Genomic DNA, 21,268 nt, shown 5'->3' with positions numbered 1-21,268 from the left:
TTTTCTCTCGCGGAAATTTCATCCGTCGCTAATATCATCACCAACATCAACATCGCCGCTACGGCAGCCTCACATAGCTGTATCTCATTCTTGACCTCAACAGAAGCGAATTAATGGAACAGCAAATTGAAAGTAAACAGCTAGATAATAGATAGAGTAATCAAAAGGTGAAAGAAAGGAACACTCACCCTCATCGCTGCATCATCACTCACCACCACCGCTACCGCTACGGCAGCCTCACATAGCAGTGTCGCGTTTTCGGCCCCAACAAAATTGAATATACGAATATCAAACCAAATAAACAAGCTAATTAGACACATAATTCAGAAAAGAAAGAAAGGAACTCCCTTCCTCATCGCTACATCATTCACCACCATCATCTCTACCACTACTACAACCAACCCGTTGAACGGTAGTATAGTATTGCCGATAGATAGATGGATTTACCTCCTACCTCGTCACAGTCGCTACCATCTCTCTAATTAGGCAAATACGGTAGATATAACAATATTCCCATTCAACCAATATAAATAAAGAAAGGTAACGCTCCTATGAATGCCTCTATACCGTATACCAACCAACCAACAAAAAAAAAGTCGAAAAACAAGAATCAGGAAAGAAAACTACTTCAACCCAAACCCCTCACTACAAACAACCGCCTCCCACAACTTCCCCTCCAGCTCGCCCCTCGACCGATACCGATACAAGCCCAGCATATTAAAGCACGTTCTAGCCGTCGGATACCGCGCCGTATCATCTCCCAAACACGACACCCTAATCGTCAAACTCGTCGCCCCCATCGCCGGAATCCGATCACTGCCCGTAATGAACGACAGGATCTGACGCTGCGCGGCGGGCCGCGACGTCTCGAAGATATCCCAGAACCAGCGCACTGTCGGAGTCGACTCAGGCCGTGGGTCGGGCCAGTTATCGTAGGTGGCGACTGCTTTGAGGGAGGCGACGTCGAGGGGTTCGTCGGAGCCGCGGACGAGGAGGTCGATTTCCTCGGGGCGGAAGAGGGAGAGCGCGTTGCCGCCGCAGACGGTGAAGAAGCCGCGTTTGAAGGGCTCGAATTGGCGCGTGACGGCTGTGTCGAGCATGAGGTGCACGTAGAGGTCGACGAACTCGCGGCGGTTGGCGTTGGTGACGGGGCGGTTTTCGCCCCCTGCGCAGAGGGGCACGGGGACGACTTCGCCGTAGCGGTCGACGTGCGCGACGAAGTCGTAGCAGAATGTTTCGTGCACGTCACCTTCGAAGTCTAGGAGGCCGCGGAGGCCCTTGGCTAGAGCGGGGCGGTACTCGGCTAGGTCGTCGAGGCTGCATTTGTAGGGTGATCGCGTTGTCGATGGCTGTGGTCCGCTGGTTAGAGGCGCTGCTGCTAGCAGCTTCTTGAAGGCGAATGGTGGGAGGGCGATGTCTAGGATTGTTGAGTTGTAGATCGCTAACCCCAGCAGCACGCCCACTAAGAAGAACTGCTCGGACGACTCGAAGCAGTACGGGTTGAAGTAGCAGAATTGCGAATCTTCATCGTAGAGGAAGAGTCCTGCTCATCGATTAGTACATTGATCAGGTCATTCCCCGGACAAGAACGAAGGTGAACCCACCATGATAAGGATCGAAAATCTCCCGCACGAGCAATAAGAACCACTCCTTGCGGAGCCCTCCCGCATCAATCCCCTCTTCGCCCACAAACTCGATCCGCAGTCCCTTCTTGGTCTCCTCCTGGCTGGAGCCGACAACCTCGCCCACCCCCCGCAGACTGTCCTCTACCAAACAGTCCCGCCGCACCTTCAGCACGAGGTACTGACTAACCGCCTTACGGCTCATGATGCTATTGAAGAAAGCCTCGCGCGCTTTGACCTCCATCTGCCGACGAGCGTCGTGCTCCATGATGTGGATCTTGGCCCAGATGCTGAGGAAGAACGGGTACTGGCAGAAAGAGAACTTGGACGTCTTGGATTCCCACGCCTCAAAATCAGCCACGAGGTCGCTGTAGTCCAGGAGCGTATTGTAGAAAGAGCTGATAGGGATCATGTGTCCCCGCCGGCTAGGCTGGTTTTTGCTCGAGCCCGCTGCCGCGCCTAGAGGCCCGTCCGCTTTGCGATGCACGCTCGAGTTGTTCGCCGTGAAGAGCAGCGACATCACCCGCGCCGCGGCCCGGACCTGCCAGTCGTCGCTGTAGACGACCGGCTGGTCCCGCTTGTCGTTGTTCTTCTTGCTGGGTCCCCACCCGTTGATCGCGGCGTGCAACTCGGCTGCGGTGTTTCCCGCGGCGCTCGAGAAGCTGGGGACTAGACTGTTGTCTTCGTTCGTAGTCTGACTCCGCTTCCGTCCATGTTGCCGTGTCAGGCGGTAGGTCACGAAGCCCCCAACCAGGTCGACGATCTTCTCAAACTGCGACACGGGGAGGCGCGAAAACCACGAGATGAGATAGTGATGGCAGTCGTTCGGCAAGTTGGCCAGGAGACCCAGGATGCGCTTGACGATGCCCGAGTGATGTCCCGGACCGCCGCTGCGGTGGCGGGTTGGGGGCGACTTGATGTCGCGCGGCGTCACTCGCTGGCTGGGATCGCGGGGATCAATGGGCCTGGTGTCCCCGCGGGGCGTTGTGTGTAACGCCAGCGATGGGTTGGAGGGGTATATCAGCGGGTTCGCCAGTAAGATTAGAAGGAACCTGGTGTCCTCTGGCTTGCGCAGCGGCCGTCGCGGGCGTTTCAGCAGGTTCTCCGTGGCCTTGAGGAGCGTCCGGTGCAGGTGCAGACGCGACTCGGTAATTTCCCGGTCCACCACGCTCAGGTCGACCGCGTCCCATCTCCGCGCCTTCGCGTAATCCTCTTCGCTCCGCAGCTCGTCCGGCTGCATCGCGCTCCACTTCTCCACCCACAACGATCCAGCCGTCACGATCAGGTGGTACCAGTGCGCGAGTTCTCCCCAGTTGATCCGAGGCGAGCGGGAGTTGACCGCCCGGGAGGGGGTAGCGGGGCCCTTGTCTTTCGCAGGCGGATGACCGTGGCTGGCGCCTCCGTTGGTCTCGGGCGTCCACCACGTGGAGTTCTCCGCGAGGTTGCCAACCAGAAGGGTCTTTGCATCGGGCTCGAATGACGGATGCGCATGGGCCGGCGCACTACCCGACTCTCCTTTCGGTCTGGGAGGGGCGCTCTCGCTGGCCGCCCGCGGCACATGCTGGCCGGTGGTGAACGAGGCGTTCAAGTAGTCCGATCCCTTGAAATGGGAGATGATGTATACCTCCAGAGCCCTGAAGATATACGGACGACTCGTCTGGCGGTCTGCGGGATCGGACTCGGGAGGACGACTGGGGCCCCGGAGCGGGCGTTCCGACTTGGGTGCGTTCTGCGCGTCGCGACTCCGCATTTGCGAGTCCCTCCCTTCTCCGTGCTGGATCGGCGGAGGCGGAAGCGGCTTCATATAGTTGGCTGCCCCGCCCATCCCATCCGGTTTCCCCGGGCGGCTGGACGCAGACGCGCTGCGACTCCTCGGGTCTGCGGGCCGCCGGGGCTCAGACAGGTAGGACGACTGGTTCGGGGACCGCGACAGATTCTCATCCTGGCCCAACGCAAGGTGTTTGTCCGTGCGCGGGGGTGGCGGACCGGGTCGCGGACCGGGGGGTTCCAGCAATTGACGAAGATAGGCCGACAGACAGCCATCTAGTAAGCTTCGCGTGCGTTCGATCGACACCGGGAGAGCTATACGAGAGTCAGTACGACGGGACACAACAGATACGACAGAAGTATAGTACGGCCAGGCCAAAGAGTAGAGAATACATACCTTTCCTCGAAATGGACGGAGCCGTCCCCCTCCCATCCTTAGCGTTACTACCCCCATGATTCGCCTCCACCGACTCCCTGCAAGCCTCCAAATCATTGACCGTCAAACACTCCGTACAGCGAAAGACCTTCAAATGCTTCGGCCAGCGCACAGTCGAATTACACGTCATACACCTCCCAGACGTCAGATCCTCGGCCGGCGAGGGACGCGGAAGGCCCTTGTGCGGGCTCGTCGACAGCGACGCGAGGGAGTCCGGCAGCGGCAGATACGTCACTTGATCACTATCGTCATCATCGTCGTCGTCGGAATCCAAGAAGTCCTCCTTCTGCGAACGGTTATGGCGCTTGTTGCCGATGGCTGGGAATGGGTGGCTGATGGATCGGGAGTGGCCTCTGTGGCGTGGGGGGAGGTGATGGGGGGGACGCTGTTCATGAGCGATGGGGTGATGGTGGAGGGACCGGCGCGGACGGCGGGTGGGTTCGAGGGTGGTGGTGGTGGAGGGTGGGAGGGGTGGTTGGGCGTGGCGCGCAACGGCATAGGGGGCGCATTTGATCCCACCGACTGAGGGCTCAGCGGATGGTTTCTTTGAAGGTTGGAGGGTTGATGTGGAAAATGGGGGGATAGTAAGGTTCGAGGGAAGAAGAGCGATGTTAGGCGTCGAGTAACTAGTTGTTCCTAGGTTCAGGTCCAACCGGATCCTGCCGAATTATTAAGGGAAACTGGACCCAGAGCGTTTAGTTCGTTCGTTCGTTTCCAGCCAAGAAGAGGAAGTTGGTCGATGTGGGGATCTTGAGAGAAGTTAGCCCGATCAGTCATCCGATTTACATCGTAACTGTACCTACTAGTCCAATAGTTCAGTTGTTGATGCTTTAGTCGACGATAGATCACGGAGTGGGATCATATAATGTAACATCCAAGCTGTTCTCAGATAACACCCACTGATTGTTTTCAAGTGAGGATGTGAAAGAAAGACAACTATCTCAAATCAAGCTGAAGATTGTATCTCATCTGATCCACCTATATATAGAACGTAGAATAGTCAATGATAATAAGAAGGAATACTCAACATACGTCACTCAATACAGTCAAGGTAAAGTAACCAAATCCCCTCACCGCCTTACGCCCTACCCGAAGCCGAAAGAATCGAAAGAATCGAAAGAATGAAGACCAGATTCTCTCAATGTGACATGACAGGATGACACCCAGGTGGATACCACCTTTGCATCCTGAACCGGCGATGGATTATTTTTCTCTTTCTATTCTTTGTGGTTGGTACCTGGTTCAGGACGGCAGTCTAGACCCAAGTCTGGTCCTTCATTGAGGTTTCATTGTCTTTCTCAATACGGATACACCCTGTAAATATCTAACGGCAGGGTTCCATCTCCTCCAAATCGACGATCTACACGTCTAGTCTACAGGTGCAGGGAAGAAAATAAAGTCGTCATACTTCGTTAGGAACCCCGAGAAAGCTGGTCCGCTCCTCGATTGAAGAAAAATTAGAAGAGGAAGTTTTTTGCTAGCATCCAATCCGAAGGGATCTGTTGCATTAAGCTCGCCCCCCGGCAGAGAGAAGAAGCGAGTCGTGATGGATATAGAAACATCCGCCAAGAGATCATCCTTTTCCCCCAACACCACCCATCTACACTTAACGGTATCTCCAGTAGGACTGGGTGTTCTGGCGCTTCCAGGTGTGGCGACGACCAGCACGGGTGTTGTTGTAGCGGTGGCCCTTGTTGATACCACGCGACTTCTTGCCGCTGGAGGTGAGACCACGGGCCTCGCGGTGCTGAAAACCATGTTAACAAAATCTTTCATACCACTGCCAAACGTGGAAGAGAAACTAACCTTGTGGACCGCGTTGCAGATCCAGTTGATGCGGGCATCCCGGCGGATGGCCTTGTGCTGGGGGTCGACGAGGATGACCTCGAAGTACTTGTAGGTCGAGTCCTGGTTGATCCAGTAGGAGTTCAGGACACGCAAGTTGGCGCAGCGACGGCCGACACGCTCCTCAGCGGTGGCGCTCAGAGCACGCTGGTACTTGAGCTGGTTGACACCCTGGTTGGTGGGCTTGCCTGTATGGAGTTAGTCTTTGAAAAGGAAAAGAAAAAATCTGGAAAGAGAAATATACCGTAAGTGGCACCCTTGGAAACGGGCTTCTTGCGGCCACCGCGACGGACACGGATACGGTAGACGACATAGCCCTGCTTGGCCTTGTAACCGAGACGACGAGCCTTGTCGGGGCGCGAAGGACGCGAAGCGCGGTGGATAGCGTTCAGCTGACGGAGCTATATTGATGCACTCTCAGCAAAGTTCAACGAGTGTATAGCAAGACACACGAAAAAGCCCCCCGTACGGGCCAGAGCCTCTTGTGTGCCACATCCATTTATGATCCGCCGGCGTATTCAAAAGTATTTCAAAACAGGTGTTTCGCTTTCGAAGCCGCCCCGTCGAAAAAAAATCTTCTCTCGACTCTCCGACGCAAAATATTCTCCTAATGGCGTAGCACACGAGCGACCCCGGCGGGACGTTAGGCAATCGAGTGGGAAAGGGGAGTTCTCACCTCCCAGCAACGGACACGCAGCAGGAAGCGAATCACATCGGACTGCTTCTTCTTCTGGATCTCTTCGACGTACTTGAGGGCACCCATCTTGATCGGCAGTTAGTTTATCAGATACTTTCAATTCGCAATATCGTCACGCAATCCTAGGATTCTGCATTCGTATATTCTCAGGATTGTAAAGCACAGAGTAGGAACATACCTTGTCGGCGTGGCTGGTCGTCGGTTTGTCGTCGAATACTCGCAGGTGTAAAAGTTTGGAGGAATGAGCGGATCTGGTCGACGGAGGTTGTGTGTGGGACACTAAGCAAATTAGCGAGCTTCTGCCGTGCTTGACCAATCAGGCGGAGTCAGCTTGGTTTGATGCCTCAGGCTGTCAGACCTTTTCAATTTTTTTTTTTTCCTGAAATGTTTTGTCCTGTTTGTTTCTTTGTTTGGTTTGTTTCTTGGCAATCCGCTCAGGCCACCAGGCAAACAAGGCAAATGTGCTCAGGCCAAAGCACCTGCTCAGGCTACAAGGCAGCACGTCCCAAAAGCCAATACTATCGCTATCTAATGCAGTACTTCCCAGTACAACAGACTTGGTTATAGTAGGTATCTTATTTACGCTCACTCAATAGCAAACAGATCTATCAAAATCAATCTAATCTCAGTCTTCATTTCTGATCTAATAACACTAAAGAAAATCAAGCAAAGCAAATTTAAGTCATCAAGTAGAGTAAAAGAAATTAAAAAAAATCTGCTCGTGTACTTGAACCCGACCCCCGCCAACAAAGCAAGGCAAAGCAAGCAAAGCAAAGCAAGCAAGGAAGCAAAAGCGACGGTGGGAGAAGCACAATCACGGTAACAGCCGGATAGAACCCGTTAAGGACAGAAATTAGTACATGAAGGTAGGAATCGAAGGAGTGGAAAGGATGGCTTGGATGTAGAGATGGGCCTGCTTTCAATTGATCCACTGGTGTAGTAGTCCCCAGATCAAGGAGAAAGTCACATAATAGATAATAAAAAGGTAAAGAAGGAAAGAGGAAAGAATCAATGAAAGCAGATGTCTCCACAGCCCAGCCATCAAGTCATAAAACTGAAAGTCTATTAGGTATCAGCAGCTAGCGATGGATCGTCAATCTCTGTGTTAAAAAAACCGTTGCACATGATTTCTAGTCTCTTGTAAAAAAAGCACATCACATAAGGGAAACAAAACGAGCAAAAACACCGGGCAGTCAAGAACCATTGCAAAGAGAAGAGACGAGAACTGAGTACAAGCCGCATCCTGAACGTTGGGCGACGGTCTTTGAAAACGAAAGTGTATTTCCGAACAAGAAAAAGAAAACAGACGGAAGAAAAGAAAAGTGGCGATAGTGTTGTAGCACACAGTACAACATCGAGTATCACAAGGTGTCATGGGTCATAGGATCAGTTCAAGACCCCAGGGATAATCCTTGGAATCGACTGGTCCAGTCCCCCGCCGTGGGGTGGAGACGCGAAGGGCCAGGGCTGGGGCCGTTGGGGCCGGCATAATCGCCATAGCTCGAGTCTAAACCACCGTAGGCGTTCGGGTTGTATGCGGGCGGAGAGAAAGGGTCTGCAGACGCAAGTCCGCCCAGTCCCGGCTCCGGCTGCCGAGGGCTGTGGCCAAACGGCTGATACGAATCCACGTAGGCGTTCCGCATCATGCCCATCTGGTTGGCACCGCCCTCTCGTCCGGCATCGATACCGTCTCTGGCGTGACCATAGCCGCGACCCTCATGGGGGTGGGGACGCTCCGCTTGCGCCTCCGGGGTATATAATGGGTTCGGCTGCAGGCCCCCGGTGGGTGGGGTAACGAAGGACGCCGGATTGATGGCCGACATCCAGATTCTGGTCTTGTAGATCTTGAACAGATCGGTTACAAGCGCGTTGAAATTGATGTAAGAATCCGCAAAGTAGTAGAAAGTAAGCTTCTTCCAGTCCCTGTCAAGCGATCGAAGATTAGCATAGGAACATCGCGTCAGAGCCTGGGGGATTGCTGCGAACTTACATCTGGAACTCCGCATCGAGAATCTCCATGTTGAGCCGATGCTCCACGACCTTTTGCTGGCAGATGCGCTTCGCCTTGGCTTCGTTGCCCTCTTTGTCGCGCAACGTCAGAATCTCGTGGTTCTGCGCCAGTCGCTTGATCAGCTTCGGCTTGATATCGGCCACGGTATCCTGCGCCGCATGGGGACCATGGGGACCCATGCCGCCGATGGCACTCCTGCCGCTCAAGCCGGGGACACTACCGCCGGCGCCGGCGCCCGGAGCGTTGGCGGCACCAGGACTTCCGTTACTCTGGCCCTGCCGAGAAAACATCATCAACCATTTATAATGTTCTTCAGCGTACTGCTGCTTCAGTTCGCGGGCCTTCTGCATCGAAATGTTGGCATGTTGGATGGTCCCCAGGTCCGTCCCGCGGTCGGCTTCGACAATGACCAGATCGCCCTGCTTCACCTGGAGACCCGTATCTTCCTGAATGTAGAAGACGTCTGCTCGGTGGCACTTGAAGGTCACGATGTACAGGAGTTGGTTATGGTGCGGGTGGCCCAGCCCCGGCTGGTGCCGGCCGTAGGGCATGGCGTAGGCCTGGTGGAGGGAGGTGGGTACGGCGGCGGGTCCGTCGGCCGCGCGAAGAGCGTGGTCGCGAGCAAAATAAGACTCTGCAAACCGACGAGCTCGTAAATATTCCGTCTCCAATTCATGCTCCTCGGGGCGAGGGGCCACATGGAAGCGTTGATACTCACGGTTTTGGACCTGTGCGCTCGACAGGGGATTCTCCCCCATGCCGGCAAAGCCATCGTCCCGGTCCCCCATCCCCGGTCTCGGGCCCGGGGGCGCTTGGGACTCGCCAGAGACGGAAGTGTGGCGGATCGGAATGTCGGCAAACGAGTGCCGTCGACTCTGGGGAATATCGGTCACGCCGCCGAAGTCCAAGGACGTCTGCCAGTGGGCCTTGCGCATATTCTCCAGAGCGCGGTTTCCGGAGGGTGCAAATGCCGGGAGCTGCCTCTCCAGGTTGGCAGAGTGCTCCGAGAAGCGCCTCCGGGTGTTGCTGTGGATATTGCTGTAGCCAGGGATATCCCCCAACTCGTCTAAATCCTCCACCGCCAGGTCGGTCTCTTCGGGGACGCTCCCACGGATGCGATGGATGTTGTGGATGCCCGCATTGGGGCCGGCGACATAGCCGCTCGTCGCTGAAGCAGACGACATGCCACCGCTGTCCAACTGCCCGGCGGCCTGTCGCAAGAGCGCGTTCTCCCGGGATAGCTGCTCGATGGTGCGTGCCTGGCTCATGGTATAGTGGTTGGAGCTTCGGTCCGATCCGCTGGGGCTTCCGCCGTCGTCCTCGTCCTCGCGCACGCGACCCAGCGTCGCGGGGTCGTGGCCGAGTTCCCCTAGCAGACTCGGTCGAGACGAGCGATGTTGCAGGGCGGAGAACTGGCCGTTCCGGGGTCGACCGTTGGGGTGCTGGGGCTGGGGCTGATGCTGGGGTTGGGGGTGGGGGTGAGGCTGAGGCTGGGCTGGGGCTGGGTGGCTGATTTGGTGGACACCAAGTTGAGGAATTCCGGGTCGAGCTGGCCGACAGAATATGACTGCGAACGGTAGGTCTTGGGCGTCGGGTGGAGGGGGATGGAGAACGGAATAGCCGAGTCGCCCGACGCCGTGCGGGCGGTCGGGCTCAGCAGCTCCTCGTTGAAGTAGTTGCCCGCCGCGGGGGGTTGGTCATGGTCGGCGAAGGAATGATCTCAGCCAGCCGGGGCGGGGGTTCTTTGCGCGACTCGGTGTTCCAGATGCCAGTACCCCACGGCGAAGAGCCGCTTCCGACATGGTTCCAGCCAATCGAGCTGACCATGCCGGGGGCCGTGTTCGTGGGCCAGCCGGTCTGATCGGTCGCCGGGCTCGTCGGGTTCGAAGCACCGGACGACAGCGGTCCCGTGGCCGGCAGCGAGGCCTTGCGAGGGGGGTTGGCCGGGATTTCATTCAGCCACGAGGTACGACGCGCAGGCTTCGGTGGAGGCACGTTCATCGAGGACGACGCGAGTTGCGAATGATCTCCATCATCGTCAGACGATGCCAGGGCGTCAGAATCCGGAGTGGAGCGACGAACCCCCGGGTGGGACTTCTCCAGCCTAGCGGATGCATTGCTCGCATTCGACGAGGGGGTGATAGGCTTGGGAGCCTGGGTAGACTTGCTGGGTGGCGCAGCCATGGTTGTTTCAGGGGACAGATTAGCCTGTACGTCGCAGGTTGCGTGACAGGAAGATATATTGAGGGACTAGATCCAGCTATCAGTCGACCATCCAATAAAAGGCGTGACGTTGCCGTTGATGAGGCATGCAATGACTAAATTCCAGACCCACTCGCAAGCCAAAGGGGCTAGGCCAGGCAAGGGCGACACATATCACGTCGAGCAGTCAAACCACTTACCGATGTTGGGTGGGCAATAAATGACGTCAGTCTGGACGAGTGAGAGTAGGGAATGTTTCTATTTGATCACCACGTCGATGGTTAAGCCCGTCCAGCACGATATTCACGCGAACGGGGTAAGGATGAAAGCAGCTTCAAGCTCAGTCTGCGTCGCGGTCACCTGATGTAAGGATGAGTGGTTAGCATCATAGACGGAGTGATAGCTTTCAAATAAGGGAAGAAGATGTAAACAGATAGGCAACCGAGTTACACTCCTTGCGCCTGGATATCAGTTGAGATTGCAGAAGCAGGAGGCACGGACTGGACAGGTAACAAATATGGAAACGGCGAGCGACACATATAGTCAAGTGATAAGCAGACTCTGACTGGGCCGAACCCAATCGATATGACGATCCGATCCCACTGGTTCCCGCTCCGATCAAGAAACAAGGGAAGTACGAATCCACCCAGACACTCTTCTGCCAATGCTGCAACACCAGGACAAAGAAAAGTGGCAAACAGGTACCAAGGAACAGTGTAAGACCACGCGGGGTAGATGCGACCTCTTCACATACCCTTTAAAAGATTACAATCACAGATCAAACCAGGATCCGATGTGATAGCGCAGATATTGGAAACAGATCTCGAAATAAAAACAGCCGAAGTCGTGATCGCGTCTGCAGCAGCCCTTGAGTCAGTGGTCGGTCCCGTCGCCACCGCCCGATGGAACTTACCAATCTAGTGATAAAGCAAAGGGAAACTTTTATAATCTATCCAAACCCAAACAAGAACCCCAGTCTTTCAGTCAAATTGAATGTGGCCGGTGCGAAGGTCGATTCGCGCCCGAGAGAAGCGACCAGGCTTCGGGGGTCTGGCAACGAGAGACTCCGGAGGTAGAAAAGCGAAGGAGAGCGAAATGCGAAATGGTCGCAGGCGAAGCAGTCGAGACAGATGGTCGTAAACAGGCTTCCATCAAACAAGCCAAGAGCCCCTCTGACCCGCTATCTTCGTCTGGGTAAAGGTCTCTGGCCTGATGTCCCCTGTTCTGTAAAGCCCCGATCAAATGGTATGATATCCCCACGCCGCGTCAATTTCTCTGCGTGGAAACGGCGACAAAAAAAAAGGTGGTGGGGAGCTCTATGGTCGCAACCGATGGTAAACCGGGATGAGAGGGTTGCGGGTAAGGTGACGTGACAAGACGAATGACGTTCGGAAAGCAGTCTCCAGTATTTAAGAGTCGGTCGATCTCGTCAAGAGCAGCGCATCTTGATGCGAACGAGCGCAAGTCAAAGGAGAGCGAAGCGTCGCTCGGAGGAAGGAAAGGAAGACACGGCGAAACGATCGGACGATAATCGAGTGGATGGTGGTACAACCTTCTTGTTTCGTTTTTCTCTTGTTGGATCTTGTCTTTCGAATTTATCTTGTTCTTTACCTTTTTTCTTCCCTCTTTTATCTTTTTTATTTTTTTTGTTTGTATTTTTTGTTTTCTCTTCTTTTCACTAACGATGTGAGAAGGAGGAGGGGATGTCGATGCGAAGAGCAAGGTGCGGTGGAAACTCGCCAATGCGGTATTGGCTGATGTGACGGGTTGCGACGCTGTTCGATGGGCCCGTCGATGCGAAAGAGACCCTAGGGCGCAACCACGTGAACGGTTTGGACAGAGAACCGTCAGGGGTGGATTATTCGAAGGCGAAAAAACGTAGGATGGTGAAGAAGGGGAAAAGGACAAAATGATGTCAGTGACGAGAGGATTCCTTTTTTCTGGGGTTAATCTAAAAGGATGGCACGAAGGAGGGAAAGGGGAAGTGAGAGGAAAGAAGAGGCTGTTGTACAGTGGAGTAATCGACGATAGACGTCGGTAGATTGGAGGACAGAGGACAGAGGATAGAGGATGGAGGATGGAGGAGGATGGAGGAGGATGGGGGAGAAAGGAAAGGAAGGAAATCAAGAGGAGAGGATGTTAAATGGAATAAAATACAGTAGAGAGAGCAACTTACTTAGTCGAGCTAGAGGAAGAACTGGACTCTGGAGAGCTCTGGCTGGAAGTGGAACGGGGCGCCGAGTGGACAGTGAACAGTGACTGGTGGGAAAGCAGGAGTCGGAAAGGAACGAGCCACGGGTTGACTAGCAGTGGCGCAAATCTTCACTTCTCTTTTCCTCTTTTCTCTCTTCTCTCTTCTCTCTTTGGGTTTGTGCCTTTCTTCTGTCGCTCTCTTTGGCTGGGTAAGGATATAAATCAATCAAATCAACGAAGAGGGGGGAATGGGTTACCCACCGTCACCACGGATGACCGACAGTCGAGACGGAGGACTAACAAAGGGCGGGGTAAATCGACGGGAGTCTAGATACTTGATCCGATCTGGACATTTCTTTCTCCTGGACGATAGATGGATTATAGAATGGAAATAACAACAGAAAATAAGAATTATTATTCCAGCAATCTCTAGCACATCCCCTCCAATGAATCAAGTCGTACATTCAATCAAATGGACAGTCCTCGATCCGAAGCATCCATCGCATCAGGACCATTCATTCGAATGATTGATCGGATGCAGTGCATGTGCATGCGCAATGTAATGTACAAGTTGGCATGTACACTTCTTCTTCGATCTTTTTTATTATCTCTTCTATTTTGATTTATTCTGTCTTTATTAGAAGAAATATTATAATATCTTTCGACTTTCTTTTCGAAAATCAATATAATAAAAGGATAGGAACGGCCGATGGAACGCTTCGCAGTGGGTCACGGTGGAGGCACCAGGTCGACGATCGTCCGGGGTTCTGACTGGCCTATGGTAACTGGTAGAGTAGTACCATCATCATTATTATTATTATTATTATACTTGTTCTTAAAATATGATAGCAATCATGAATCTTCCCCTATATAAGTATTCTATCAAATTTAAATAAATATATATATATATATATATATAAAATAAAATAAAATATCACGGACGGCACAAACCAAAGTCGATATAGAGCCGATTGGACGAGACCACTTCCCACCTACCCCGGATTAACCTCATCCGTCCGACATGCATCGAGGAAAACCAGGGATCCAATCCCTCATCAACCCCTCCTTTCTTTCTGTCTCCTCTCTTACTGTGTAGTACACTCTTTAAGTCTTTTCCCCCTCAGACTAGCAGGGAGCTCGGACGTACCAAGATGCGGAGAGAGGGGAAGATCGTGGTCGGCTGCTCGGATGGAAGTACATGCATAATAATATTATCACTAACTAGGCTATAGTACAGTAAATCCAGCGAAGAATCAATGACCTATTAGGTATCTATTGACTTGGTGATTTAACATAATATATTCATAACATAATAAGAGGAGGAAAGTAAGAAAGTAAGCATCAGTAGTGAATAATACAAAATAATTAACTCTGAACAGACAAGTTGAAGAAACAATGTGGCGCAATCCACAACCCAGCACTCGCTCTTCCTTTCTTTCTTTCATCCTATGTTCTCCTCGGAATACAAGATGTAGACGTCATAGTGTCGTGATCCATGTTACCCTCGGAGGGTCAATCCTCGGAAGGGACAAAAGTTCAGTTACAGTGGATCAGTTAATGGACTGGAGCCCACAGGCACTAGAGCATTACTTAACAGGCACATGTTGTCAAGCTCCTAGCTTCAATGTATGGAGGAAGTAAGTAGACCACATTGCGGGGAAGCAATCAAAAGGGAAGACAGAGAGCCTAGAGCAAGCAACAGGACCATCGTCATCAAACGGGTTAATAGTGCGGAGACGAGCTAACTTAGCTTACTACCTACGTACTAGGTACGGTATTATATGTACTATAGGCCCTAGTTAAATACACTAGGTTTTCATTAATTACATAAATGGTCCAGATTGTTCTTTTCCATTCAAGTCAAGAGTAAATTGAAAGGAAAAAACCTCCTTACGCCATGACTTTCACTTTGACTTTCTTTCTTCCTCCCTCCCACAAAGGAAAGGCAAGGAAAGATAGGGAAGAGAAAGAAAGTCTCGGGGAAAAGCTCCGGGCCACCCAGACTGAAAACAACTAAATCAACCAGACTTCAATCTCAACCCAAGGTTTTGAGGGAGGAGAGTGAGTCAGTTGACGTTGTGGGAATGAGCTCCGGTCGCTTTGACTGACACTGACATGACATGACATAACATGCCACGCCACGCCGCCCCATACCATACCATACATACATGTCATACTTGTCAGATTACGAGCCCTGCACTGCCTTACCTTAGCTACCAGGTACCTAATAGAAGGTGATAATATATTGACTCCTAGAAGCTACTAGTTACGGGGCATTAACTAAGTAGGTAAGAAATAAACAGCTTCATGATGGTGGAGAAGCTCACTGCAGTTAGCATCCAGTAGCGACCAGGCCATTACCTACCTACCTTGCTTAGGTAGTGGCATATACGTTGCATCGGATTGGCAGGTACAATCCATTCCTAGCTGATTGCCTCGGAGCAGTCATACCCGGTTAGTTAGCCTGGATACAGTCAGTCTACACCGGTGCGCTCCGTAGTGTCTAGTAGTGAGTGGTTTTTACTAGGGGCTATAGTGGAGCGGTGCGTGCCCCTGCCCTGCCCTGCCCTGCCCCAGGCAACAAAATACTACTACTGCTACTACTGCTACTACTAGACTAGGTGCTATGGAGTAGTGGACGGGGAGATCCCGAAGGGTGTCATGTCATGCCATACCATACCTATCATTTGATTTTACCTTACTATGTATGAATGGAGAAGATGGGTTCATATACCTGATATACTTGAGTATGTATTTAAAATGTACTTAATATATCAGTCATTCCTCTACCGGATCTAAATTATTTTTATCCACTATACAGCTGGCAGATGGTGAACTGCATCGCGCAGTCGAGATAACTCCGCACCATTCAGTAATACACAAGAAAGAAGTCAATAAGGAAAGAACAAATAAATGCTTTTAAGATGTCGCGTCAATCGCACCACCGCTGGCTGTCGCCTCGGGTCCCTTCTGCTGGCGCAGCTTCTCCTCGAACTTGGCGAACTCGTGCATGGACACTTCCTCTTCTTGGTCCAATACCTGCTCGACGCCTCGTACTTCTTCGATCTGTGGAGAAAAGTGTTTGTTAGTCGCGGTGCTACTCGATCGTTTCCCCACCCCCCGCAGCGAAGAAGAGAGAGAAGGAAGACTTACATAGTGCATCAGCATGGACTCAATACCGTTGCGCAAGGTAACAGTGCTAGAGTCGCAAGTACGGCAAGCACCGCGCAGCTTCAACATGACGATCCCGTTCTCGAACCCGCGGAGCTCAATGTCGCCACCGTCCTCCTGGATAGCAGGTCGGATGCGCGTCTCCAGCAGCTCCTTGATCATAGCGACGACCTCGTCGTCCTCCTCGTTGAAGCTGAGCGACTCCTCCTCGCCACCCTCCTGCGCATGCTCGCCGGTCTTGGCCACCGTGTTGACGATGGGCTCGCCGGTCGTCACCGTCTGCGTGATCAGACTGAACACCTCCGGCTTGATGTGCGCCCAGTTCGCGTCGCTGGACTTGGTCACGGTGATGAAGTCCGCACCGTAGAAGACCGACGAGACGCCGTCGACGTTCAGCAGGTTGGCCGCCAGCGGCGAGGGATGCGGCGGGGCGAGGGTCGACCGCGGAGAAAGATACTCGAGGAACGATGTCGGGAAGCCTTCCGGCAGGACGCGGTGGTTGGGGATGAACTTCAGGGCCTGTTTGTTGCATATGTGTGAGCGCTCATCCGATATTATAGATAACAGCGTAGGTGGTTCTGGGTTTCAATACTCACATCCGGGTTGGGGGTGTTCTCCGTCTGGATGAAGATTGTGCGTTTCGCGTTGGACGGCCCGTTGACTCTCGACACAGACTGGTGGTTAGGCCGGAGAGTCGGCCGGTGGCGAGCCTCTGAGGGCGTGATGGCAGGCATCCGCGCCGAACGATGAACACTCCTGTACGATCCGAACACCGCGGGTCTGATTACCCGGGAAGAAGTTTCGCCAGCTCGCAACGGCTGCATCCCCAGTCTGGCACCGAGGACTGTTCGCCTGAGCATGGTTCCTGATGTTGAGCTGACAGACATGTTTGTGTATAATCAAATGGTCGTCCGAGAGATGGGTGTGTGTATATCTCTGGTGTTTAAAGATTGTCAAGTGTCAAGGAGGGACTAGAAGCACTTTGTCCGGTTAGCGGACCTCTGACGCAATGGGTCCACGTGACCTTCGGGTGTTCTCGGCTGACAAATACAATGGTTGCCAATCCAATCATATTCAAGCGTTTTGATATACAGTCAAGGAGCAGTGGATTTGGATTTGGCATTGCATTTATGCTTAGTTCTTCTTTTCGTCGGTGTGATATTATGTGTGCATTGGATGGTGCAGTGAGAAGCTCAAACTGGTGTATTGCTTTCTGTAGATTATACTAACATGGACAGCATGTAGTTACAGAATGTAGTGTAGATAGAACCATGTTGGAATATATACATGTACATACCCATATCACCAATATCACCAATATCTATAGCGCAAGTGGCTCGATCTAGTTTTGACAAAACATATGCAATGTACGGTGTTATTGGTTATAGTATAGTAATCGTTCAGTCGGGAGTATTCCAAAGCACTATCTGAGGCAGAGATATGGATACCCCTCGATGCCACTGTCTTTCTCCGTCGGCTGTCCAGAGCAATAAACTTGGTGCTCCATATGGAGCTGGCATGAGAGTCCATGGATGTATGTATACACATATATAGTCTTGTTATGCTAATGCATTAAACAACTCGGCGCTTGATTCCTATTCGCACCACATGATTAAACAGGTTTCGATATTCTGTCACAGAGCAACCTGCCGTGTCAGGATCAAAGGAGCAGTGGCGAACAGAGCTGACGATGATGGCCTCGTTATTCGACCAGCACACTGTTCGATATGAAGAGTATAACGGGTATTGACAGTGTTGGTCGCACCATATACCTAGAAGTCCTTGGTATATAGAATGTCCCTTCCTAGGCTGCTTCTGGTCGAACCAGACCATAAAACATCTTCACGGCATTGTCACGGCATTCGGTGCTTGCTCAGCAGCCCACCGTTCTGATATCTCCGCCCAATAAAAAGCCCAACAAGGCGAAGTGACCTTCCACCAAGAAGCCGTCCTTCATCGGAGAAATCCTGCCAAGTATGAAGGAGGATTTGCTCGTCCTACCAGCAACAGGCGCGAAAAGCGATAAGTATACACCCATCTCTGAACAACGATATCATATCCCCGCACTGATGTTCAGGCGGGGTAGGCCCCTATCCTAAGCTGCTGACGCGGCTGTGCTCTTTAGAATCGATCGGGTTGACGAACGAGCTTCTGCGAGCCGGACGCTGATCCGGACATTCGCGACGAAAGTGTGGATGGGAGCTCTCTAGCCCTCTCACAAACTATGCATGTATGGTGCTTTTGACGAACCATATGATTTCCTGCTATGCGCCGTTGTAGAACTGCCGCACCGATATGGATCAAATCAGGGAGCCTGTATATAACTGTGGTTGTTGGACGGACCGTTGTTTGAATGTGGCGATTTCAGCTGAGATTAGAATCCTCGCTTTCTGTCCAATTATGAATTCCATGACTTTATACATAGAAAAGTATTGTGAAAGTATAGAAAGTGGAATAGAGGAAATGAAGGTATGGCAGCCAGCAATGATTGACAGCTCACGTGATTCGGCACTTGATTTCCTTCCTCGCCAAGACCTGTAGCAATGTTATTTTCCCTCCGATCCTCCAGGTACCTCGAACGAAATTGGTTGATCTGCCCGATCGCCACTTTACCGGAGCTCCCTTCTTTAGTGCAAGAAAACCTGGAATGGTTGGCTGTACCATGATGACCGTACAGTTTTAAGGTACTTGACGCGCAGTGGGCACAATCCAATTCAAGGTTCTGGCCTGAGCTTGTCGGCAAGATGTCTAGCACATGTGAGGTCTGCAGTTTGGAATCTCCTAAATACAGGTGTCCTACCTGTGGGTTGATGAGGTATGCAAAACAACTGAGTTGGAGAATGCCATTGAGTTGGAGAAGAGTTAAGGTAACTGACTGCAAATTTCTCGTATAGTTGTTCGCTGGCCTGCACTCAATCGCATAAGATCTACTGTGCACCGAAAGCCCCGTCACCGAAATCGCCCGATGACTCCAACCACGATCAACAACCGTCGAAGAGTGTCAACGGCCACGGCGCCGAGGACGATGCTGTCCGTCCGCCCGCAGTAGGGTCATCCGCCCAGCTCACAGAGCTCTTGGACCGATATCCTTCGCTTCGCGAGGAGCTACGAGAAATCTACAAGACGACCCTCGAAGAAGAGTGGGTTGAGCCGCCGCAGTTTGCCGGTCGCGGACGGGGATTTGGCCAGCGAGGCAGAGGAGGAGGAGCGCACCGGAACCGAGGACCCTGGACTCGCGAAAAAGGGTTCAACCGCGGATTAGGCAAAGTTAGAAAGCTCCGGGAAAGATGTGACGATGGATCGGAGATCGGACAGAAAGCGGAAGGATTCGTCCGATTCATGACTCTGGTGATTGGAGAAGATCAGGCTCCATCCGGGGAGGGTGTATGAAAGGGAGGTGGGGCCTCGGGGCGTCCCATCAGCCTTCCAAGGATGTCGGCGGGGACGGAGGCGAGTGACACCGACGCCTTTGGGACCATATGGCCCAGGCTTGATATCGCCGAGGAAGGCCTCTAGTGGAAACGATTGCTTGGATGAGATAGGCCAGGAAGGACTCCACGACCGCATGAGAATCGGGACGATGACAATTGGATTCCTCAGTAGAGGAGCAACCCCTGTCCGACGAAGAAAATGTCTCGGAAAAGCAGGATGGCGAGCCATACAAATCGATGGATCACCAATAAACCAGGGTACGAGTTGGCGTGCATTGAATAGCGAAAGACCACAGTAAGCTAGGACGAATATTCGGTGTAGAGAACGGACCCTTTAGGGCTCCAGTTGCCGGTCTCAGACAAAGGAAAGACATGGGGCTAACGATGGCACCACCTTTAGTCGGCCTCGGATTGGCCCAACGGATCCAGAAAAAAAAGTTCAGAAATCATAGCAATAAACATCAAAACCAAAATCAACGATCTATCAATGAACGAAGGACTCAAGGGCTGCAAGAAGGACGGTCGATACACCAGGAGCGCTAACAAACGGGAACCAAGTAACTAGAAAAGCGTCGGGGACCTGTCGGTGAGTCTCGACCGGGCTGGGTATGATTCTTGCCCCATTAATCGTCGCCTGTCCTCGGCAGTAGCTGAGTTAGTCGATGGATGATCAACCGATTGTCATGGCTGGGGAGGGGGAAGAATCCCCCCCTGAAGGATGATTGACTGGTCATCTTTTCCGCGAACACATGAAGCCGAGTTCACTGGAAGGTTGATTGATGGCTGTCAACTAGCCCGAGTTACCGGTGGAGTTGGACCAAAGGAATGATCGCAAGATGTTGGCGAGTAGCTATTTATGAGTATCTCCATCTATACATATACAACCTTTGCATGAACGAGTCAAGTCGATCTAAATTGACTACAATTGGCATGACTATTGAGTTGGGATTACAATTGCAGATATCCGTCGCCAACTGGTCGAATAGCAATTACAACTCAGCAATCGAGGTACATACTATTCCAACGGAGCCGAGTTGCCTACGAATGTTAGTGTAGCCAGCTTGACTTATCCACGACTCCACCATGCCCAGCCCAGGTCAAGATATGCTCGGTTTTCAATGCTCAGGAGGACCGATTGATGGTACGGAATCTACGGATACTCCATCCTCACTACTCCGTATGAGGGAAAACGGAGTACACGATCCATATCATACTAAGTCCATAGTCCATACAGATACGAGTTAAGCGAGTTTTTCTTATTTATTTCATTTATTTCCTTCCTTTTTCATGATCAATCCTATTTTTTATTGAGTTATCTTTCCAATGGGAATCTTTTCCCACAGCTGACAAGCTGACCAAGTGTCAGAGCTAGTGTCCCTGTCTAGCTCCTTCCAGCTGGAGGGTGGAGGCCAAAGGAGTAGGGCTAGGGATCTGGCGATAGGGTCAAACTCAACCTTTAGCAGCAAATCAGAAGTCATAAATGGCGGGGGGGACACGGAAGACAACCGAGTTCAAGGTTGAAGGATTGCGAATCGATATGATGAGACTCTTGACGAATCGCGCCAACCAACAACCCAGATCGTGGTAGACGACCGTGTTCACTGTATTTCCGACTATCAAGATACCAAGGTATCCCTTCATCATATCCCTCCATCCAGACGTCAGCGTACAGATTCAGGCCACGATGAGATCAGGACGTCTCGTGCCTGCCATCATCATCGTACATCAGTCACATTCCTGGATTCCAGTCCCATCACAGACAAACCAATGGTGAGCTTTCTGACTCGTTCAAGGGCTGGGCCGATTATGCATCTTTTCTGTATTTATTTTCTTCTTTTCTTTCATAGGTTTATTGATATTTTCTTTTTTTGACATTTCGTCAAGGCTGATCGT

At 52.1% G+C, this 21,268-nt stretch overlaps 7 protein-coding genes across 7 annotated transcripts; 3 read left to right on the top strand and 4 right to left on the bottom strand.

The window, feature by feature from the left end:
* Positions 1 to 496: 496 nt before the first annotated feature.
* Positions 497 to 4,820, bottom strand: P168DRAFT_290447 (HECT-type E3 ubiquitin-protein ligase). The gene is made up of 5 exons (XM_024837213.1): positions 4,629 to 4,820; positions 4,210 to 4,575; positions 3,787 to 4,129; positions 1,605 to 3,704; positions 497 to 1,543 (listed from the first exon to the last, which is right to left on the bottom strand). Exons 2-5 carry the CDS (start codon positions 4,321 to 4,323, stop codon positions 624 to 626), a joined length of 3,477 nt encoding a protein of 1,158 aa, XP_024692963.1. The 5' UTR covers positions 4,324 to 4,575; positions 4,629 to 4,820; the 3' UTR covers positions 497 to 623.
* A 397-nt stretch (positions 4,821 to 5,217) lies between these two features.
* On the bottom strand, positions 5,218 to 6,598 carry P168DRAFT_253415 (60S ribosomal protein eL15). Its single transcript, XM_024834377.1, has 5 exons — positions 6,546 to 6,598; positions 6,347 to 6,433; positions 5,915 to 6,071; positions 5,632 to 5,858; positions 5,218 to 5,572 (listed from the first exon to the last, which is right to left on the bottom strand). Exons 2-5 carry the CDS (start codon positions 6,431 to 6,433, stop codon positions 5,432 to 5,434), a joined length of 612 nt encoding a protein of 203 aa, XP_024692962.1. The 5' UTR covers positions 6,546 to 6,598; the 3' UTR covers positions 5,218 to 5,431.
* A 1,160-nt stretch (positions 6,599 to 7,758) lies between these two features.
* On the bottom strand, positions 7,759 to 10,562 carry P168DRAFT_297241 (PSP1 domain protein; the record flags this gene model as incomplete). Its single annotated transcript, XM_024838163.1, has 4 exons — positions 7,759 to 8,290; positions 8,358 to 9,832; positions 9,904 to 10,097; positions 10,154 to 10,562. The coding sequence occupies 4 exons, from the start codon at positions 10,560 to 10,562 to the stop codon at positions 7,759 to 7,761; spliced, it is 2,610 nt and encodes an 869-aa protein (XP_024692961.1).
* A 1,887-nt stretch (positions 10,563 to 12,449) lies between these two features.
* Positions 12,450 to 13,132, top strand: P168DRAFT_290444 (uncharacterized protein). Its single transcript, XM_024837212.1, has 2 exons — positions 12,450 to 12,513; positions 12,757 to 13,132. The coding sequence occupies exons 1-2, from the start codon at positions 12,490 to 12,492 to the stop codon at positions 13,102 to 13,104; spliced, it is 372 nt and encodes a 123-aa protein (XP_024692960.1). The 5' UTR covers positions 12,450 to 12,489; the 3' UTR covers positions 13,105 to 13,132.
* A 2,401-nt stretch (positions 13,133 to 15,533) lies between these two features.
* On the bottom strand, positions 15,534 to 17,272 carry P168DRAFT_327331 (NifU family protein). The gene is made up of 3 exons (XM_024841225.1): positions 16,541 to 17,272; positions 15,927 to 16,463; positions 15,534 to 15,839 (listed from the first exon to the last, which is right to left on the bottom strand). Exons 1-3 carry the CDS (start codon positions 16,829 to 16,831, stop codon positions 15,693 to 15,695), a joined length of 975 nt encoding a protein of 324 aa, XP_024692959.1. The 5' UTR covers positions 16,832 to 17,272; the 3' UTR covers positions 15,534 to 15,692.
* Positions 17,273 to 18,587: 1,315 nt separating this feature from the next.
* Positions 18,588 to 19,422, top strand: P168DRAFT_157221 (zinc finger HIT domain-containing protein). The gene is made up of 2 exons (XM_024832834.1): positions 18,588 to 18,759; positions 18,839 to 19,422. The coding sequence occupies exons 1-2, from the start codon at positions 18,689 to 18,691 to the stop codon at positions 19,332 to 19,334; spliced, it is 567 nt and encodes a 188-aa protein (XP_024692958.1). The 5' UTR covers positions 18,588 to 18,688; the 3' UTR covers positions 19,335 to 19,422.
* Positions 19,423 to 19,920, top strand: P168DRAFT_157222 (uncharacterized protein). Its single transcript, XM_024832835.1, has 2 exons — positions 19,423 to 19,670; positions 19,776 to 19,920. Exons 1-2 carry the CDS (start codon positions 19,510 to 19,512, stop codon positions 19,825 to 19,827), a joined length of 213 nt encoding a protein of 70 aa, XP_024692957.1. The 5' UTR covers positions 19,423 to 19,509; the 3' UTR covers positions 19,828 to 19,920.
* The last annotated feature ends 1,348 nt before the right edge of the window (positions 19,921 to 21,268 follow it).

This window comes from Aspergillus campestris (assembly GCF_002847485.1).
Source record: "Aspergillus campestris IBT 28561 chromosome Unknown P168scaffold_6, whole genome shotgun sequence".
Taxonomy (NCBI): domain Eukaryota; kingdom Fungi; phylum Ascomycota; class Eurotiomycetes; order Eurotiales; family Aspergillaceae; genus Aspergillus; species Aspergillus campestris.
The sequence above is the reverse complement of the archived record's forward strand: the minus strand, read 5'-3'. Positions and strand labels throughout refer to the sequence as shown.

Excerpts from the sequence above, each read along its gene's own strand:
- P168DRAFT_157221 (XM_024832834.1), top strand. The coding sequence starts at position 18,689 with ATGTCTAGCACATGTGAGGTCTGCAGTTTGGAATCTCCTAAATACAGG. Across the intron at positions 18,760-18,838 it reads CCTACCTGTGGGTTGATGAG|TTGTTCGCTGGCCTGCACTC; the intron begins GTATGCAAAACA and ends TTTCTCGTATAG.
- P168DRAFT_157222 (XM_024832835.1), top strand. The coding sequence starts at position 19,510 with ATGAGAATCGGGACGATGACAATTGGATTCCTCAGTAGAGGAGCAACC. Across the intron at positions 19,671-19,775 it reads TTGAATAGCGAAAGACCACA|TCGGCCTCGGATTGGCCCAA; the intron begins GTAAGCTAGGAC and ends CACCACCTTTAG.
- P168DRAFT_253415 (XM_024834377.1), bottom strand. The coding sequence starts at position 6,433 with ATGGGTGCCCTCAAGTACGTCGAAGAGATCCAGAAGAAGAAGCAGTCC. Across the intron at positions 6,072-6,346 it reads TGCGTGTCCGTTGCTGGGAG|CTCCGTCAGCTGAACGCTAT; the intron begins GTGAGAACTCCC and ends GCATCAATATAG. Across the intron at positions 5,859-5,914 it reads TTCCAAGGGTGCCACTTACG|GCAAGCCCACCAACCAGGGT; the intron begins GTATATTTCTCT and ends AACTCCATACAG.
- P168DRAFT_290444 (XM_024837212.1), top strand. The coding sequence starts at position 12,490 with ATGATGTCAGTGACGAGAGGATTC. Across the intron at positions 12,514-12,756 it reads TGTCAGTGACGAGAGGATTC|TTAGTCGAGCTAGAGGAAGA; the intron begins CTTTTTTCTGGG and ends AGAGCAACTTAC.
- P168DRAFT_290447 (XM_024837213.1), bottom strand. The coding sequence starts at position 4,323 with ATGCCGTTGCGCGCCACGCCCAACCACCCCTCCCACCCTCCACCACCA. Across the intron at positions 4,130-4,209 it reads CCCCATCGCTCATGAACAGC|CGCCATAACCGTTCGCAGAA; the intron begins GTCCCCCCCATC and ends ATCGGCAACAAG. Across the intron at positions 1,544-1,604 it reads GATTTTCGATCCTTATCATG|GACTCTTCCTCTACGATGAA; the intron begins GTGGGTTCACCT and ends ATCGATGAGCAG.
- P168DRAFT_327331 (XM_024841225.1), bottom strand. The coding sequence starts at position 16,831 with ATGTCTGTCAGCTCAACATCAGGAACCATGCTCAGGCGAACAGTCCTC. Across the intron at positions 16,464-16,540 it reads AGAACACCCCCAACCCGGAT|GCCCTGAAGTTCATCCCCAA; the intron begins GTGAGTATTGAA and ends TGCAACAAACAG. Across the intron at positions 15,840-15,926 it reads AGTCCATGCTGATGCACTAT|ATCGAAGAAGTACGAGGCGT; the intron begins GTAAGTCTTCCT and ends TTTTCTCCACAG.